The sequence below is a fragment of the Panthera onca genome, chromosome E1 (genome assembly GCF_046562875.1).
Source record: "Panthera onca isolate mPanOnc1 chromosome E1, mPanOnc1 haplotype 2, whole genome shotgun sequence".
NCBI classification, from domain to species: domain Eukaryota; kingdom Metazoa; phylum Chordata; class Mammalia; order Carnivora; family Felidae; genus Panthera; species Panthera onca.
The window spans coordinates 2,036,351-2,054,632 of NC_138352.1; the positions used below are offsets into that span (position 1 = coordinate 2,036,351).

Genomic DNA, 18,282 nt, shown 5'->3' on the forward strand with positions numbered 1-18,282 from the left:
GACGGGGAAAGACAGACCCCTGCCATCTTCTCTTTCCGGGGACAGAGGCACCACATTCTTACTGTGTCAACCAAACGTCATCTCTTAGGGACAGCAGTTAAAACTCCTGTTCAACCAGACTCCTTCCGTCCAATTATAGCTAAAGTCGTTGGTCTGAGGTCTTAAACTACTTGTATGAATCCGGGCACCCGGCTGGCTCCGTCAATAGAGCTGTGATCTCAGGCTCATGAGTTTGAGCCCCACTTTGGGTGTAAAGATTAAAGGGGGGAAAAACATTACGGCAGGAAGTGAGTTCAGATGGTGACATTAACAACAAAAAAAAAGTGCACTACAAATGTGCAGAAAATAAATTGGAAAGATCTAGACCTGAAGTTTGTACTGTTTTGAAGGTGGCTGCCCCTTTGAGAATCTAATTTCCATCAGGCTAGGAGCCCCTTTTCTGGAAAAGCTCATGTACACGTGTTTCGCAAGACCTTACATACAATTTCGGGGACTCGTGGGCCCCATGAAGGCCTACCCTGAGTCTCAGGTTACTCGGGTTAAGGATTCTCATCTACGAAAAAAGGTACAACCTTATGGTGGAACGAACTTTAGGCTATTCTTTTAATTTTTAGGGTGTTCCGAATTTTTAAATTTTCTAAAATTGGTATTACTTCCGTAACCTGGAAACATTATTTTACAAACTTACCAAAAAGTCTAAAGAAAAGGCAAAAACTTCAGACTCACTAAATGAAGGTTTCCTCACGGTGACAGAGACAAGTGGTTGAGAGGCCGGGCGAGAAGGGTGCAGGATGGTCACGAGTCACCTAGAACTGCGGTCTAAGTCAAAGAGTTTGAAAAGAGCTTCTTTTTCTACATGTTTCCCCACATCTCTCCTGTATTCCAACAGTTGTGAAAAAAAAAAAAAAGGGTATGTGCTTTTTTGAAATGCTTATTTATTTTTAAGAGACAGAGTGCAAATGGGGGAGGGGCAGAGAGAGGGAGACACAGAATCCGAAGCAGGCTCCAGGCTCCGCGCTGTCAGCACAGAGCCCGACGCGGGGCTCGAGCTCACAAACCGTGACATTATAACCTGAGTCAAAATCAAGAGTCGGATGTTTAACTGAGTGCCATCAAGGCACTCCTTAAAATAAAACCTTAAAAAAAAGTACAGTAAAACCTTGGTTTGCAAGCATAATTCCTTCTGGAAACGTGCTTGTAACCCAAAGCACTTGCCTATCAAAGCGAATTTCCCCATAAGAAATAATGGAAACTCAGATGATTTGTTCCACAACCCAAAAATATTCATATCAAAATGATTACAATACTGTAATCTAGGGGCTCCTGGGCGGCTCAGTTGGTTAAGCGTCTGACTTAGGCTCAGGGCATGATCTTGAGGTTCATAGGTTTGAGCCCCGGGTCGGGCTCCGTGCTGACAGCTCAGAGCCTGGAGCCTGCTTCAGATTCCGTGTCTCCCTCTCTCTCTCTCCCCCTCCCCCATTCACACCCTGACTCTGTCTCTCTGTCTCAGAAATAAATATTTAAAAAATTTGTTTAAATACTGTAATATAATACAAAATAATAAAGAAAATACAAAATATAAAGAAAAATAAACAAATTAGCCTTCACGTACCTTTGTAAACCTTCCTGGCTGGTGTGAGGGAGCCAAGAGAGAGGAGGGTTATTGTGCAGGACGACTTTCACTATCACTAAAGGAATCACTGCTATCTATTGGCTCCATGGAATCTTCTTCTGAATGGGAACCATTGCATACACTGGCACGGATGTTGGCCAGATTACAGTATTAAGAAACTCTTGTCCTATACTGTATTTAAGGTAACTGGCAATCAGGCAGCAGAGGAAAGGGTCTCTATCTGCAGGCAGCCTGACCTAGGATGAACCAAAGCATTCGTAAGCTTATTCTTCTATGGAAAAGCAAAGGACTGTCCGCAGGTGCTTTGAAATGACAAAAAAATACACCGTGCCAGTCATGGGCACCTTCCGACATCCTGACAAATCACTGATTCCTGCCAAACACCACAGCCTGAGACAAAGCGTCCAAGCACGGGAGACGATCACCCACAATCCCATAGTAAGAGAGAGAGAGAGAGGAGAACCATTGGCTCAGTTGTGATCGTGTGATGTTCGGGGTCACGTACTATTCATATCGCAAGACATCGTTTGTTTATCAAGTTAAAATGGATTAGAAAGGTTTGCTCGTCTTGCGGAACACTTGCAGAACGAGTTACCCGCAACCGAAGGTTCCACTGTAATAGTAAACAGCCTAGAAGGTAAAATCTGTTCTGTGGTAACACTACAGCCTGAGCTATCAATATCACATAGTATTGACTGTCTGTAGAGAACTTATTTTATACCAGAGATCGTGCTACTTTGATGGCCCAAAGGCCATTCACTAACCTTCAGAAGAGGCAGCATTTGAACTCAGGCAGATCTGGCTCCTAATTGCTAGTCCTTTCCACTGCACATCCCAGAGCTAGGATGGGGAGGACATTTCCGGTTGTGAAAAGCCTGGACGGGATGCACAAAGTGATTGTTAGGATAGGGTTTGGTGCGCACAACTCCCCTCCTGCACAGCGTTATGAAACTGTCCCAAATATCTAGGAGGAACTGGGCGTTTATAAGACACCAGAATTATGCTTTCAAACTAGGCCAGCAACATGCCATTTAACATACAAATGCTCAAAATTAAATGGCTCCTCTGCCCTCCCCCAAACCCTCCTTGATAGCTTGAGTGTTTTTTATCATGTTTATTAGCAGGGGTTATGAGGTTTTACATCAGTGATGTTACTAAACACTTTTCACTACACTTTCTCTTGGGGGAGAGGGGGTGGGGGGGGTGCTTCAGGATTTGGCCAGGTTTTGTTCATCACAAATTGGGTCAACAGCCCAATCTCAAAAGAAAGCGCCATTAATGACATGTTTCAAAGGGCTTTCCAAAATCAGCCAGCTGGGTTCTGACAAACTTCAGCAGGGCGGAGGGAGGCAAGGAGTAGCCAGCTACACTCTCCTTAACGGCCTTCTGAACCTGGGGTACTGCAACCCCACAAGGTTTCCAACTGCCCAACAAACTGAAGCTTTTGCTCCTAGAACTATTATTGGTAGGGGAAAAAGGAACATACCGCCATTTTGGTTTAATTGACCTGGTTCTCAGAGGCAAAAAAAAAAAAAAAAAAAAGAAGCAATTTGAGGCCAAATGCTAATGCAAAATCCTATCTAACACTGAGGATCTATTATAACAAGAAATTATCCACAGCTTTTATCATTTCAGTAATGATGCAGCCACAGAAGGGTTGAAGAAGAGGGAATAATCCGACAACCTTAAGAAATGGAATGTTTAGGGGCGCCTGGGTGGCTCAGTTGGTTTAGTGTCCGACTTTGACTCAGGTCATGATCTCACAGTTCGCAGATATGAGCCCTCTGCATCAGGCTCATGCTGACAGCTCTGAGCCTGGAGCCTGCTTCGGATTCTGTGTCTCCCTCTCTGTCTCTGCCCCTCCCTGCTCACACTCTCTCTCTCTCTCTCTCTCTCTGAAAAAATAAACATTTAAAAAAAATGAAATATTTATTCCCTACTTTGGTCCAAAAATAGTAGCTTGTGGGGCACCTGGGTGACTCAGTTTGTTGAGCATCTGACTCTTGATTTCGGCTCAGGTCATGATCTCACGGTTCATGGGATCGGGCCGCGTGTCGGGCTTTGCACTGACAGCATGGAGCCTCCTTGAGATTCTCTCTCCCTCCCTGTCTCTCTGTCCCTCCCTGGCTCTCTCTCTCTCAAAAATAAATAAACTTAAAAAAAAAAATAGTAGCTTGATAGGATATTTAAAGCTGATACAATGTAGCAACAAAAAGAATCAACACTTGGTGCAATGTTTAACAATAATGGATGTTCAACCTCTAACCACAAGGTAACTCTTTGAAGATTTTTGCAACAAGCAAAGGAAGTGTTAGTTTTTTCTTTGATATTTGCCTCATGAAAATTTAAGTGTTACCTTCCCACCCCTACTACGAAAGGAAAACAGTAATGGGCAAAGAGATATAATTTATTAAAGCCTCAAATGGGGTTTAAAATTGATAGGAGCTACAAAACGTTGTGCATTAACAAAAGCAGTTTAGACATTAACACTCTGTGAAAGAGAAAAAGGTTGGTGGCTACATAGCATTTTACTGGACTTTTAAAACTCAAGCTGAACATGAAAACTCATTCTCAAGAGATAGAAGTTTTATCCAGTTAAGTTCAATAACTACAAACGCCTCTGTGGATTTGAACTCCAAGGAAACGAACATGCTAAAAATGTTACCTAGAATATGAAAATGTATTTCTGGCAATCAGCTGTCTCCTGCCCATTACTTCACTATCACGTTATGCTCTCACTCGAAAACCTACAGACCTTACACTTTTTACTAGCGTGCATTACACCGGTCCCTCGAAGCCCACTAGGCTCCACCTACCTTAAAACATAAACCTACTGTGTCCCGGTTTACTTCCACGTTATCTTTTCTCACATTCAAGACTTCTGGACCCAGCATCTAAGGGACCTGCAGTGGAGCAAGTAGGTGGGACAGGGAGGGAAGTCTGTGCGGTTTTGTGACTTCTCTCCTGCCTCCTCTTTAGGGAAGGCTTTGTACAGAGAAAACCGAGGAAATGACCAGGGCTCCCAACAAGAGGCCCTGAGCTTAGGAGGACCCCATGTAACGCAGCTTAGCATTCCAGATGAAAACCCCAGCTGCGAGTGCTTCACATAAGCATTAGCCAAAGTGTTCTCGATTTCTACACCCAAAGCACTAAATGATCTAGCATTCTCTAGCTCTACACCCAAACAAGCGCTAAAGATTCTAGCATTCTCTATTTCTACACCCAAACACTAAATATTCTTTTTCATAGCGGGAACTTCGAGAGTCTGTTGTTATCTGCAAAGGGCAAAATGAATTCACGTGTAGGTTGATGGATGAACTGGGGTGGGGGAGAGGGGGAGGAGGGGCAGGGGAAGAGTAACCTTACGTGTGTACCCACTGAGAGAAGGTAAGCGGGTATCTGTTGCATTACACTACTGACTTGAAAAATTGTCTTATTTTACTGACTACAGTGCCCTTTGTGGTCATAACTCGTTTTTTAGTCTTCAACCCAAATGCCCACCTCCACCACCACAGCTCCTGACCCTCCGTGGGAAAACAAGCAGGCAAAGCTGTTCGATTATCAGCAATGGAGATTTGGCTCAGTATGTTTCCACCAAAGGGGCAACAGACAGAAGTGCTTATGTTATTTCATTTGTCCTAAGACCTTTGGGGCCTGTAGTCAACCTTCCCTCCCTCCCCCAAATCCATTTCCTACACTGCTAATAGCATAACTAATCCTTATGGTGGCTTTCAATCCAGACAGTATGGGAGTATATGGGAATTAAATTCAAGAGGACATTTAGACCCCCACTCCTTACCAATTAAACACAACTTCTGGGTAAACTTTCCCAGGTGACGTCAAGGCACAGCTTTGAAACCATGTTCAGCCCTGAAGTTTGGGAGGAGTGAATTCCACTTCTTGCTCCAAGATGCTTGTGATTAATTTTATTTTTTTTTAACGTTTATTATTGGGAGACACAGCATGAACATGGCAGGAGCTAAGAGAGGGGGAGACACAGAATCTGAAGCAAGCTCCAAGCTCTGAGCTGTCAGCACAGAGCCGGACGCGGGGCTCAAACTCACGAACCAGATCATGACCTGAGCCAAAGTCAGTCAATTAACCGACTGAGCCACCCAGGCACGCCTAAATTTATTGTTTTTAATCCCATCTCCCTGGCCAGTGAGATTTAAGGAGATACTGGCTGAGGGCTTCTGGGAAATTTTGTTCATTTTTCTGTGAGAACTTCTGAAAAATTCTTTTCTAGCTGGTGTGTAGAGGGTATGAAGTCTGGAAGCGCCAACAGCCATTATTTACAAAGCCGCAGCCTAGAACAAGTGGGAACTCAGAAGTGGGCGGGGAAAAAGTGATCACCCCTATATCCTTGATGACATCACAAACCTCACACCAGGCAACGTCTCCAACCAGAACCACACCTCTGGTTCGTCACATTGGTTTGGCTGGATCACCCTTCATGTGCAAGCTTAAGGACCCCAAATTAGAAAGCAGTACACAGAAACGGTGAAGTAAAGAAAAGGGTGGAATTTAATCTTTATTTACAGGACACTGCAAGATATGAGATTCCACAGAGAAATAAGAAACCCACCGAGAGGAGAAGCTTCATACAGTTTGTACAGTTCAGAACTGTTCAAGTATAGTTTCCATTGTAAAAAGTGCTACAATAACAAAACACATTTAAAAAGAGTTTAGTAGAGAAAACAGTAAGACAAACTTCTACCAAACGTAGTACACAACAAACAACTTTATGCCTCAGCTGTACAATCTAAAAGTTAAAGGTCCCGGGAGTGCCATCCTGAACTTGGAATGTGTAGCTTTCAGAGGTAGTTTCTGGCACAACATTTTGATCTTCTTCTTCCTGAAAGTATTAAAAAAACAAAACCAAACAATATAGTCCCGCAAGTATGGCACATTTCTAAGCAGCAGCCTGCCTAGAAGTCTGTATTTACTCCTAAGGTCTTCACCTACGTTACCCCTCTAATCAATCCTATAATGTATTTCAGTATTTCAAATAGTGATCGCAGAGCTGCTGAAAACTTGCCAATTCAGGAGTGCCTGGGAGAAGAAGATTCTGAATGGATTCAGGAATGCTACCACAAGAACAAAAAAAAAAGAGAAAAAAAGATTTTCTTCCCCACCCGCCACTTTCCAGGAGGAAATGAAAAGGCTTATTAACTCCTGAGTGTGGTGATGGGGTTGGGCCCCTTCTCCATCAACTCCTACACAAACTTACTCTCCAGACATTCTAAAATCCCTATAAAGCTATTCATTTGAAAGTACAGTGGTGATTTAAAAAAATTTTTTAAATCTGTCAAGATATGATCATCAAGCCAAATATTTGAGGAGCAAACATATACATTATGTCCTACTCACACAGTAATATTTTGCTAAATTTAACAAGGTCACGAGGCTCATTTAAAAAGTGTAAGGAGGGGCGCCTGGGTGGCTCAGTTAGTTAAGCATCCGACTTCAGCTCAGGCCATGGTCTCACGGTCTGTGAGTTCGAGCCCCGCGTCGGGCTCTATGCTGTCAATTCATAGCCTGGAGCCTGCTCCCGAGATTCTGTGTCTCCCTCTCTCTCTCTCTCTGCCCCCCACCCCCCATGCTCTGTCTCTATCAAAAAATGAATAAATGTCAAAAAAAAAAAAAGAGTAAGGAAAAAATCTTATGGGCTTGACTTTGTGTATTTTCCAACTTCTCGTTAACACTACCCTGTTACTCACCTCTACAGAGAAATACTTCTCAATCAAGTTTAATGAAGCTTTGTACACAGACTCATTTTCATGGTTTTGTAGAGCTTCAATTTTGTCCAAACCTCCGCATTCTTCAATCATTATACCGAGTTTCTCAGTTTCACCTAGTTTCTCAGCAGCCTAAAAAACATTCTCAGTTTACTTGAATTTACTGAATGTTCCATTTTAGTGATAAAAACAAAGTTTATGATTGGCTGTTGATATATGTATCAGACATACACTTGGAAGTTCCTGCCAATAACCCTATGAGATCATTTTATCTCCAGTTTACATTTTTTTAAAAATTCAAGGTGATCAGGTGCCCCTCGGTGGCTCAGTCTGTTGAGCCTCCAACTTCGGCTCAGGTCATGATCTCATGGCTTGTGAGTTCCAGCCTGGCATCAGGCTCTGTGCTGACAGCTCAGGGCCTGGAGCCTGCTTTGCATCTCTGTCTCCCTCTCTCTGCCCCTACCCCTCTCGCGCTGTGTCTCTCTCTCTCAAAAATAAATAAACATTAAAAACAATTTTTTTTTTAAATTCAAGGTGATGAGATCTGTACTTGCTCTCGGCAGCTACTTCTGGAGATCTCAGAGATCTTCCAAGTAGTTCTCAGTAATTTCTTTGCATCAAAATCATCCAGGCAAATTTAAAAATGACACCATATCGGGTTGCCTGGGTGGCTCGGTAGGTTAAGCATTCGACTTCAGCTCAGGTCATGATCTCACAGTTCGTGGTTCAAGCCCCGCGTCAGGCTCTGTGTTAACAGCTCACAGCCTGGAGCCTGCTGTGGATTCTGTGTACCCCCCTCTTCTCTCTGCCCCTCCCTGCCCCTTGTACTCGGTCTCTCTCTTGCTCTCTCAAAAACAAACATTAAAAAAAAAAAAAACAAAAACAAACCACTACATCCAGGTTCAATTGATCTTTGATGGGAACCGAAAATTACTGTTTCATAAAAGCACCTCAGATAACACCAAAGTGTAGTCAAGGCAGAGAACCACCATCTAAGGGCAAAGATGGCCTATGCTGCATAAAAACAAATTTCCCTGAATGGATTATTTGCTGACATCAAGAATTTATTAGTATAAAAATGATATTATGGCCTTTTTTAAAGTCCTCAAATTAGAAGATAAATATTTACAGATGAAATAACTTACTTTCTTCAAAATAACTTAGAGAGGGCTTGGGTAAGGGAAAGTACGAAAACAGGCCAAATGTTGACAAATTATTTATGCTGGATGATGAATACACCAAGCATCACCATTCTAGACTCAACTCTTTGTAGGTAAAATTTCCATAATCAGAAGTCGTTAGGTAGGACCTACCTCCCACCAACCACTGTGACTAAGTGCCACACGCTAGGTCAATTAGGAATGGAATCAGAAAAAAACCAATTAGATAACTAAGTCATCAAAATCTAATTTCACCAAAATTCAGTAGGATATTGGAGAATTAAAGATTCTTGACAAATTAGATGGGCATGAACAGTGTCCACATACGGATTTGATTTCAATTCAGGTCATCCACTTAGATCTCTTATAATCCCTTGTCACGTCTTACCAAGAGTGTGGCCCACATTAAAATAGCCTTTCTAATTCTGTGGCCTACTAAGTAAACTTAGCTGCCCTACCCTGAGTTTAAATCACTTATCATCAAGCCCAAATTCCAATGCTACCTTAACACCTACCTGAAAGATGTTTGAAATGGCATCCAGAATAACCAGAATGATTTTGGTATCTTTTGCAGTTAAGAGGTTCATCAATGGTTCTATTATGCCACAGTGAACGAGGTATACAATCTGCTCCACTGTTCCGCCACTCGTATAGTTGGTCACAGCCCACACAGCTTCCTTTTGTGTCTTAAAGTCTGCCTAATGAACATAAGGAAACAAGTTTACTTCAGAAACGATTGTAAAACTAAAATTCCAGAAGTATTGTTTTAGAAAAACAAGGACCCAAACTACCAACTGATTCCATCCAACCTTAAAGGTAAGAGGTCACTGGCTACTATTTAGCAAAGAACTAGAAGCAGAACCAGCACTGGCACATCAAGAATCTTATCAAGCACAGCTCTACCAAGTGTCCATCCGTAAATACTAACATCCTTCGATTAAGTTAAGACTACTTCACCTTAGAGAGAACACCAACGAGGAATGGAACTAATCCATGATTCACAACTTGCTGTATCTGGTCCTGGCGACCAGCTGTGATGTTTGACATTGTCCACGTAGCTTCCTTCTGAATATTAGTTTTGGGGTTCGTTAGTAGGCTGGGAAAGACAGCAAGTGCTCCCGCATCTATTACAACCTGAGTCTGTTCATCTGTCCCAGTGACAATGTTTCCTATGGCTCTTAGCGCAGGAGTCTGAAAAGGAAATGTAGATGCCAGCTGTTAACTTTTATTTTTTCAGCACTGTTCCACAAGTCTATACCCCAAAGGTTTTGTCAAGTCAGAGCCTCATCATGGCCCTAAAATAGGTAATATGTCAGTATCAGTTTATTAATTGACCATGCTTATGTTTTCTATTCTCATCTAAAAGTTAACAACTGGGGTGGGGGGGTGGGGTGGGGAGGTGCCTCGGTAGCTCAGTCACAGTCAGTTAAGCATCCGACTTCAGCTCAGGTCATGATCTCATGGTTCGTGAGTTCAAGGCCCACGTTGGGCTCTGTGCTGACAACTTGGAGCCTGGAGCCTGCTTCGGATTCTGTGTCTTCCACTCTCTCTGCCCTTTACCACCCACACTCTCAAACATAAATAAACACTCTCTCCCTCTGAAAAATAAACATTAAAAAAAAACTTAATGTTAACAACTGGGGCACCTGGGTGGCTCAGCTGGCTGACTGTCCAAATCTTGATTTCAGCTCAGGTCATGATCCAAGTGTCATGGGATCAAGCCCCCCATCTAGCTCCCCAGGGAGCGTGGAGGCTACTTAGGAATTCTCTCCCTCTGCCCCTTTCCCCTGGTCAAGCTCTCTCAAACTAACTAAACTAAACGAAGCTAAACAACCAACCAACCAACCAACTAACTAAACAACCAACTAACTAACTAACTAAATAAATAAATGATAAAGTTATCAACTTACCACAATGGGCAATTCAGTAGCTCCTAGAAGCTTCACAAGTTGGGGCACAACTCCTGTTTTCACGACCATCTCAATCCGTTCATTTGGACCATCAGTAAGGTAGGAAATGGCCCAGCAGGTATCCGCTAATACTTCTGGATCATCATGATGCAGAAGACGAACTAAGGTAGGCAGAATCTGCTCAACAGCATCTAATGGGGGTGCAGGATTCTTGTTGCGACAAAGGTTTGAAAGTGTCCAAGTAAGGTTCCGTAAGTAACCACACTGAGGGGAAAGAAAAATGCAATGAGAGGTCCTCTGTATTTTGAGGAGATGGGAAAAACTGGAATCAAGAAGCGAGTAACCGGACTTATGTTAGTAACTTACTGCTAAAGAGGACATGTCAGGAACAGCAAGGAGAGCCAACAGCGGGTCAACTGCACCATACTTGATAACCAAGTCTCGGAAAACTGAACCATCACCTAAACAAAGGCAAGGTTAATTTGTAACTATTTTTCTAGCACCATTAGTGTACAGTGACTGAATGGGTCTTAACACAAAGACAACCCTGGGAAATCCCTAACTTACTTAGCCACCACTTTCACCCCTGATAAGCATGGGAAGCAAACAAACTTAAATCTTAACACACAGGTCACTATTACTTATGATAAGCCACTTCTTCCAACCTCAGTAGGATTAGAAACAATCAGTCAAGAGAATTTTAAATCTGGGGCGCCCGGGTGGCTCAGTCGGTTAAGCATCCGACTTCGGTTCAGGTCACGATCTCAAAGTCAGAGAGTTCGAGCCTTGCCTTGGGCTCTGTGCTGACACCTCAGAGCCTGGAGCCTGCTTCAGATTCTGTGTCTCCCTCTCTCTCCCCCTCCCCCACTCACGCTCCCTCAAAAATAAACAAATAAACATTAAAAACAACGAAAAAAAACTCTCTTAAAAAAATCTGTTTTAAATCCAAGTACCTGCAATGTTTCCTAGAGCCCATACAGCTTGCTCACTGATGTGGGCATGGGAAGAGGCCAACAGAGAAATGAATGCTGGGATAGCACCTCCATCTACCACAGCCTTGGTCTGTTCTGATGTACCGGAAGCAATGTTAGTGAGGGCCCAAGCAGATTCGAACTGAATGGGGCTACAATCAGTTCTGCCCAAGAAGGACACAAATTTTGGAATCAAACCAGCTCGGATTATGTTGTCTATGGGAGGCTGTTTTTCCCTAGAAAGCAGTTTCCTAAGGGTAAGCAAAAAGAAAAATGAAAGTTGAGGAGGAATAACAAAAGTTTGTGTAAAAATCGATTTAAAATGCAATTCAGGAGTTTAGAACTATAGATAACCTTTTAAAGTCATGCAATAATGTTGAGATATCATGGAATTTAAGAGGAGATTAACAGACTGGTTGCAATGGTGCTACCCAGGTGGTGTCTTTAACTACCTTTTATCCAAAATTGAAGAATTACCAGTAATGGAAATTAGCCTCTTCGCTGCATCCGCGGAAACTACTTTAGATCTTGTCACTTTAAAATTTCGGCAGTCTGACAGAATTACACTACCAGTGGGGTGATCTGTGTCTCCCTAACTACTGGTGAGGTTAAACATCTTTTCCTTCATCATTTGTCACTTGGATTTTTGAGCACACTGTCAAACTATAGAAATTATTAATTCTGTTACAAATGTCACAAAATACTTGCGTTTGATGGAAAGTGAGTAAAGGCACCATTCTAAATGCACGTGCCAATCCCACTTACTGATTCCTTTCTCTGACACCACTTTGAAATGCCACTTTGACAAAACTTTGTAATTTACTTAAAAGGTATGCCAAAAGGTTGACAGTGATTATCACTGGGGGTGGGTGGGACTTGAGGCAATTACAAAATTACAGTTTCACCTACGGAAAGACTCTAATGAAATCAGGCTTTTGGCCAAGTTAACCTTTATTTTACCCATGCCATCTGTCTCTTTCCCAATAACAACAAAAATCTAAAAAGGCTGGTATCTTAGTGATGTCATTCATGCTATAGCCGAAAAGACTTACCTAGCAGCTTGAGTAGCCTGGAGCTGGCTTTCCAAATTGTTGCTATTTATGCCTTTGACAATGTCATCAACAGACCAATTGACAGTGCCCTGCAAGGACAATGGGATCAATTTTGCAAATTATCATTTTTAAGATTAAATATAAACAATAAAATCTCTACCTGGCACTGTGAAGACCTTTTCTGTGAAGACCTTTTTAAAATCAGTTACTGTAAGTTTAGACTTATGCGGAATTGTGGCCGTTAACTAAATATCCATTATTTTAGATGTAGAAGAGCACTCAAACTTGGTATTATGAATCCCTGGAATCTCCAATTATGGAGTATTAAAGCATTTTGTCACTAAAAGAGGAGACTGTGAACAATCTAGTAAATTAAATTAGAGCAGTTTGGACGTTGTTCTACATTAGTCTCAATCACCCACATTCAGATACGCTGTCAGGGAGAAAAGGATGCAGTTATATAGGCAACGTGCTAGGAATTTTCTCATCTAAGCTTCTAATCTATGCATTTCCACAGTACAGTGCTATAGGAATGTCTCACGTTGTGAACACCACAGAAGAGCTTGAGAACCAGTACTATAGTTAACTCAAAAAGACAGTGCCCCTTTTTCCATAAGAGCTTACAACTTAAGGGAAATGTGAAAAACAGACACCATAAAATAAGTGGCAAATATACACACATTCACTCTCCATTTGTGATGCACGGCTGGGGTGCTATGCGAATTCTGAAAAGGGGACATTTTTCCTATCAGGTTGATCAAGGAGTGCTGTAAGAAGATAGGATTTGAATATAGTACTCTACAGACAGCACATAGATACTATTTCATGAAAAAAAACCATTTGGAGCTCTAAAGGAAAGCATAATGTAAAAAAAGCAGGAAAGTTCCCAGTATCTTTTAAAGATAAAAAAAAAGATAATCTGAAAGTCTAAGATGGATCGAATTTACAAAAATAAACCTTCCAGGGGCACCTGGCTGGCTCTGTTAGCGGAGCGTGCAACTCTTGATCTCGGGGTTGTGAGTTTGAGCTCCACGTTGGGTGTGGAAATTACTCAAAAATAAAATCTTAAAATAAAACTTCCAAGAATATGGATTTAAAACTACCAAAGTTTTTGAGGTGTGTGGGTGACTCAGGTTAAGCGTCCAAAACGATTTAGGTTCAGGTCATGATCTCACACTTGGGGAGATCAAGCCCTCGTCAGGCTCTGCACTGATAGCACGGAGTTGCTCGGGCTTCCCTCTCTTCCTCCACGTCTCTCCCACAAGTGCATGTGCGCTCGCTCTCTCTCTCAAAATAAATGTTAAAAAAAAACCTACCAAAGTTTTTTCAGCAGAGAAATAACAAGTCTAAACAGTATTTCAAGAATATTTTTAGGTATATAGTGTGTGGCATAGAATGAAGGAAAAGATAAATTAGAAGATCACTGAAAATATTGCAGGAGAGGGGCACCTGGGTGGCTGAGTCAGTTAAGCGCCGGACTTGGGCTCAGGTCATGATCTCGTGGTTCGTGAATTCAAGCCCCACATCGGGCTCTGTGCTGACAGCTCAGAGCCTGGAGCCTGCTTCAGTTCTGTCTCTCTCTCTCTCTGCCCCTCCCCTGCTCATGCTCTGTCTCTCTCTCTCTCTCTCTTTCTTTCAAAAATAAACGTTAAAAAAAGTTTTCTTTTAAATATCTCAGGAGGAAAAACATCTGAACAAAGATGGTGGAAAATACAAAAAATAGAGAACATCCAAAAAATTGGAAAACGATTGGTTCTGGACACACTAACTTTCATTTAATACTGGAATGGCCAGTCAAGGTACCGAACTGGTGGCTAGAAATGCAGGGAAACCTCAAGGGAGTTTAGAGCTAAAGGAGACCTTGGAATCAGTTATGGAGAGTGGGCAAGAAAGAAGACAACTCATTAGAATTACTGACTGGGGACAGAAAAAAAGATCTTCGCAAAGGTGATCGTTAAAACCATTAGGCTAGGAACGTTATTTAAATTTCTAAGAAAAGCACCATATTGATCTTCTGAATCGACCATAACTCATAACCTACTACATACTTACCTGGTTGTTGCGGTTTTCCTGCAGTGGGGAAGTTGCGTCATCAGGAAACGAGCTTACGTTTCTCCTTTTCAGCATCTGGTCATCCTTCTTAGCTTTCCTCAGCTCCACGTTAACTTCTATTCGGCGGCGCCTCATTTCCTTGAAAAAAGATACACCACTTCACCTATCGTCTTCACCTATCGTATCAGTTCTTCTGGCCAAGTGAGAGCGCTTATTTCAAATTTCCTCCAAGTTTTGACCCCTTCCCAAGTGTCTTTGCATTAAAAAAAAAAAAAAAATAGCATAGGAAAGCAACGGAAGGTACTCACTGTACTGTCTTTCCCCTTGTTCTTGAATCTGTTAAGGCGGGCAGCTGGTGAATTAGCATTCTCGTTGGTGGACATGGCTGTGAAACAAAGGGAGAAAGCTAGAAGACGGAGGAAAGGAAAGATTTCTCCTTCATCATTTTGCTTCGTCAGTAAGAGGAGCACCAACAGAATCATCAGGCATGTATTGCATCCACACTTGTCTCTTAGAGGAGCAACTTCCTCCTTCAGCACTATGAAGCACTGAAGTGGCCAAACTGTAGTAGTCCCCTCCCCTCCCAAGGGCTGAGACTTCCTGGAGCGGGGCTGTCCATCAGAAATAGAGCGCAAGCTGTATAAATTTCAATTTCCAGGCCTGCATTTTTCAAAAAGCAACAAATGAAATTAATTTTCACGTCTTATTTAACCCAACACACCCAATATATTCTCATTTCAACGTGCTATAATATTTCGAGCCATTGAGATATTTTACACTTTCTTCATACTAATCCTCCGAAACCTTGAAATCCTGTGCGTACTTTAAGCTTACAGCATATCCCAATTTGGACCAGCCACTTGGGTCACTGGGCAGTGCAACTGGACTATTTCAATTAAATAGTTAATTGAAGACAAAGTAGGAGAACTGAGCTCACAGTTAAAACCAATGTCCTAGGGGAAATAAATCCAATATCCATCCTCTGGAGGCTCTATCTACTGTTTTTAAGTGGCCAAAATAGGTACATTCTCCACACTTGAAAATTAAGGAGAAACCTGGCTCCTCATTACACTACGGAACCTTCCCTAAACATTTCCTGTCCACACTGAAAACTTGAGACGCAGCTGTCCACCTTCAGCATCTCATTTCATTTCCAGGAATTTCGAGTGAATGCACTTAATCAGGCGGATCTCAACTGTGCTTCATTCAGACTGAGATCTTCAAGAGCAATCGCCAAAAAGCGCCAAGTACAAGTCCCCCTTACAATTTGTTAGCTTTCATTTCGTGTTCTTTGACGAAACGGTGTCACAGCCCGCCCTGGGCCTACGTATTAAGAGAGAGTTCTTCCAACTGCCACCCCCATCGCCAGGCCCTGCCCCTGCCCCCCACCCGGGAAGACGCAGCGGGGAACAGGCGGAGGAGGGGGCCGGGCCGCCTCCCCGGACTCCAGCCCTCGGGCCTCACCGATTTGCCGGGCCGCGATGCGCAAGGGCTCTCCGCTGCGGTTCGCACAGCCGCGGCGCCCTAAAGCCCAATCACTCGCATCGCAAAACAGCCGCTTCGTCAACGAACGACGCCCCCGAGGCCTCGTCAACGAGGGAGGCCAAAGCCAGGTCGGGCGTGTACTCGGGCCCTCCCCTCCCGCCACCCGCAAGCGGAGCGCGGCCCGCAGGCCTGCCGTTATCGCTCCGGCCGGACCCCGGCCCGAGTTCGTACCTACACGGCCGGCTCAGGATTCCACAAGAGGCGGTGCGGGGCGCGCAGGGTGCAGGTCAGCTGCCCTGAAAACGTCCACCACGGCTCAGCCCAAAGACGGTGTGGCTCGTGCTGCCGGCCGGCGCGATTTAAATTTCCCGGTGTCCCCGCACTCCGATTGGCTGGTTCGAGTCTACGCCGTGTGCCCATTGGCGGATTTGAAAAACACGTTAGGGGGGTTGGTCATAGGGCCAAGAAGAAGAGAGGATAGCATCGCGAGATATGGGAGCGGCCGGGCAATCCCAGAGCACTTTGCAGTTCGGAGAGGAAAGACTCCAGATCCCAGCATGCAGCGGGCAAGTTCTCCGCCCTGCTTTGGCCCGAACCTCGGGTCTTTGCAGGGAGATTATGCAAGTGACGACGCTCGCTGCTCGTTTGCCTGGGCGGCTGCTTCAACCAAAACACCACAAATGATTTCCAAAACGATTCCCTTTAAAAACCTTGACATAGAGGAGGTAGATTAAAAAAAAAAAAAATCTTGGTATAGAAACATACCGCTATGCGTTTTTTACCTGCTAGGACACAGAAGGAACTTGGCAGGGGTTTCTGACCATTATGGAGAGAAGGGATAAGGCAGGCTTGTGTTACATTTTTTAGTTTTAATTTTTTTTAGCTTGTGTCGTAAAAGACTGCATAGAAGCCACAAATATGCTAACAAAAGGCTTTGTATGGCTTTTTCTTCAGACACTCATTTATTTTTAAATAATTTCAAATACAGAAGAATTACAAATCTTGATGCAGATTTGCCAAATTTTAACATTTTGCCACCTTTGCTATTTCTCTATGTACACACACGTGCATGTGTGTATAATACATGTATGGCTTTTACATTAACTTTCCAAACTATTTGAGAGTAACTTTCAGAAATCATGTCCAAATACTCCAAATACTTCAGTGTGTATCTTCTCTTTTTTTAAGTTTATTTATTTTGAGAGCACAAGAGGGGGAGGGGCAGAGAGAGAAGGGGAGAGAATCCCAAGCAGGCTCCACACTATCAGCACAGACCCGACTTGGGACTCAATCTCACAAACCATGAGATCATGATCTGAGCCGAGATCAAGAGTCAGTTGCTTAACCTTCTGAGACACCCACATCCCCCTTCAGTGCGTATCTTCTAATGACATTCTCTTATATGACCACATCACAGTCATCAAATTCAGGACAAATGAATTTTTTTTTTTTTTTTTTTTTTTTTTTTAGTCATCTCTACACCCAATGTGGGGCTCAAACTCATGGCCTAGAGATCAAGAGTCACATGCTATCCTGGCTAAGCCAGCCAGGGACCCCAGGACAACTGAACTTTGATGCTATCATTTATTATATAGTCTGTGTTCAAGTTTTGACAATTGTTCCAATGTGTTCTATGTGGTATTTTACACATTTCTGAATAACACGTTTGCATTCTTTTGCCGTGTACTTTTTTTAAAAGCATCGTGAATGGTTATCAGAGCATCAGAATTAAATCTTTTTGGTTTTCTTTCTGGAATTTTTTTTTTTTTTGTATTCTTAAAAGGGTGTTTTTAGAAATGTTGTACTGGTTTATTTTTTAATATTAATAAATTCACTACAAATTATTTACGATAAATAAATTCATCTATTGTTGAAGGCATTTTGCCAGCCTCACTCATTGTGTCGCAGCCATGGGATTCATAGACGGTTGATTCTACTCCCACCTACTCAAGCAGCATGATCCCATCCCCCTAAGTGCAAAAATGTGAAAGGAATTCACCCCGAAACCGGTCACTGCAAGGGATTCTCTTGGCTACTGTGAATGGTTTAGAGGCAGGCATGTGACCTAAATTCATTCAGTTGGGAAGCCTATGCCTTTTGTTTAATGACTGGAGGTAGGAAAGCAGGCTCTGTTCTTCTGAACTGGGGGATGTGAGGCCTAGACATCTGAATAGGACAGTTGTAGAGAAACTATGAAAGCTCTGATCAACAGCCTGTCCTACCTCTGAAGGTTGCAATTATATAACTTTGCAATTTTGTCATCCGACACACTTTCTTGGTT

General features: G+C 42.9%; 1 protein-coding gene across 4 annotated transcripts; it reads right to left on the bottom strand.

The window, feature by feature from the left end:
• Positions 1-6,139: 6,139 nt before the first annotated feature.
• On the bottom strand, positions 6,140-16,347 carry KPNA2 (karyopherin subunit alpha 2). Of its 4 annotated transcripts, none has more exons than XM_060645658.3 (11): positions 16,237-16,347; positions 14,825-14,901; positions 14,517-14,654; positions 12,465-12,553; positions 11,395-11,663; positions 10,808-10,902; positions 10,442-10,705; positions 9,489-9,722; positions 9,047-9,229; positions 7,354-7,503; positions 6,140-6,488 (listed from the first exon to the last, which is right to left on the bottom strand). In XM_060645658.3, the coding sequence occupies exons 2-11, from the start codon at positions 14,897-14,899 to the stop codon at positions 6,396-6,398; spliced, it is 1,590 nt and encodes a 529-aa protein (XP_060501641.2). In that variant the 5' UTR covers positions 14,900-14,901; positions 16,237-16,347; the 3' UTR covers positions 6,140-6,395. The 4 variants fall into 4 exon arrangements, with proteins under 4 accessions (XP_060501641.2, XP_060501638.2, XP_060501639.2 ...); XM_060645655.3 differs by having other exon boundaries at positions 16,233-16,347; XM_060645656.3 differs by having other exon boundaries at positions 14,825-14,922; positions 16,233-16,334.
• Positions 16,348-18,282: the final 1,935 nt, after the last annotated feature.

Bases quoted from the DNA above. Each gene is read 5' to 3' on its own strand.
- KPNA2 (XM_060645658.3), bottom strand. From the start codon at position 14,899: ATGTCCACCAACGAGAATGCTAATTCACCAGCTGCCCGCCTTAACAGA. The intron at 14,655-14,824 runs GTGAGTACCTTC...TCTTTTTTCAAG, and splicing joins ACAAGGGGAAAGACAGTACA to GAAATGAGGCGCCGCCGAAT. The intron at 10,706-10,807 runs GTAAGTTACTAA...CTTTCCCCTCAG, and splicing joins CTGACATGTCCTCTTTAGCA to TGTGGTTACTTACGGAACCT.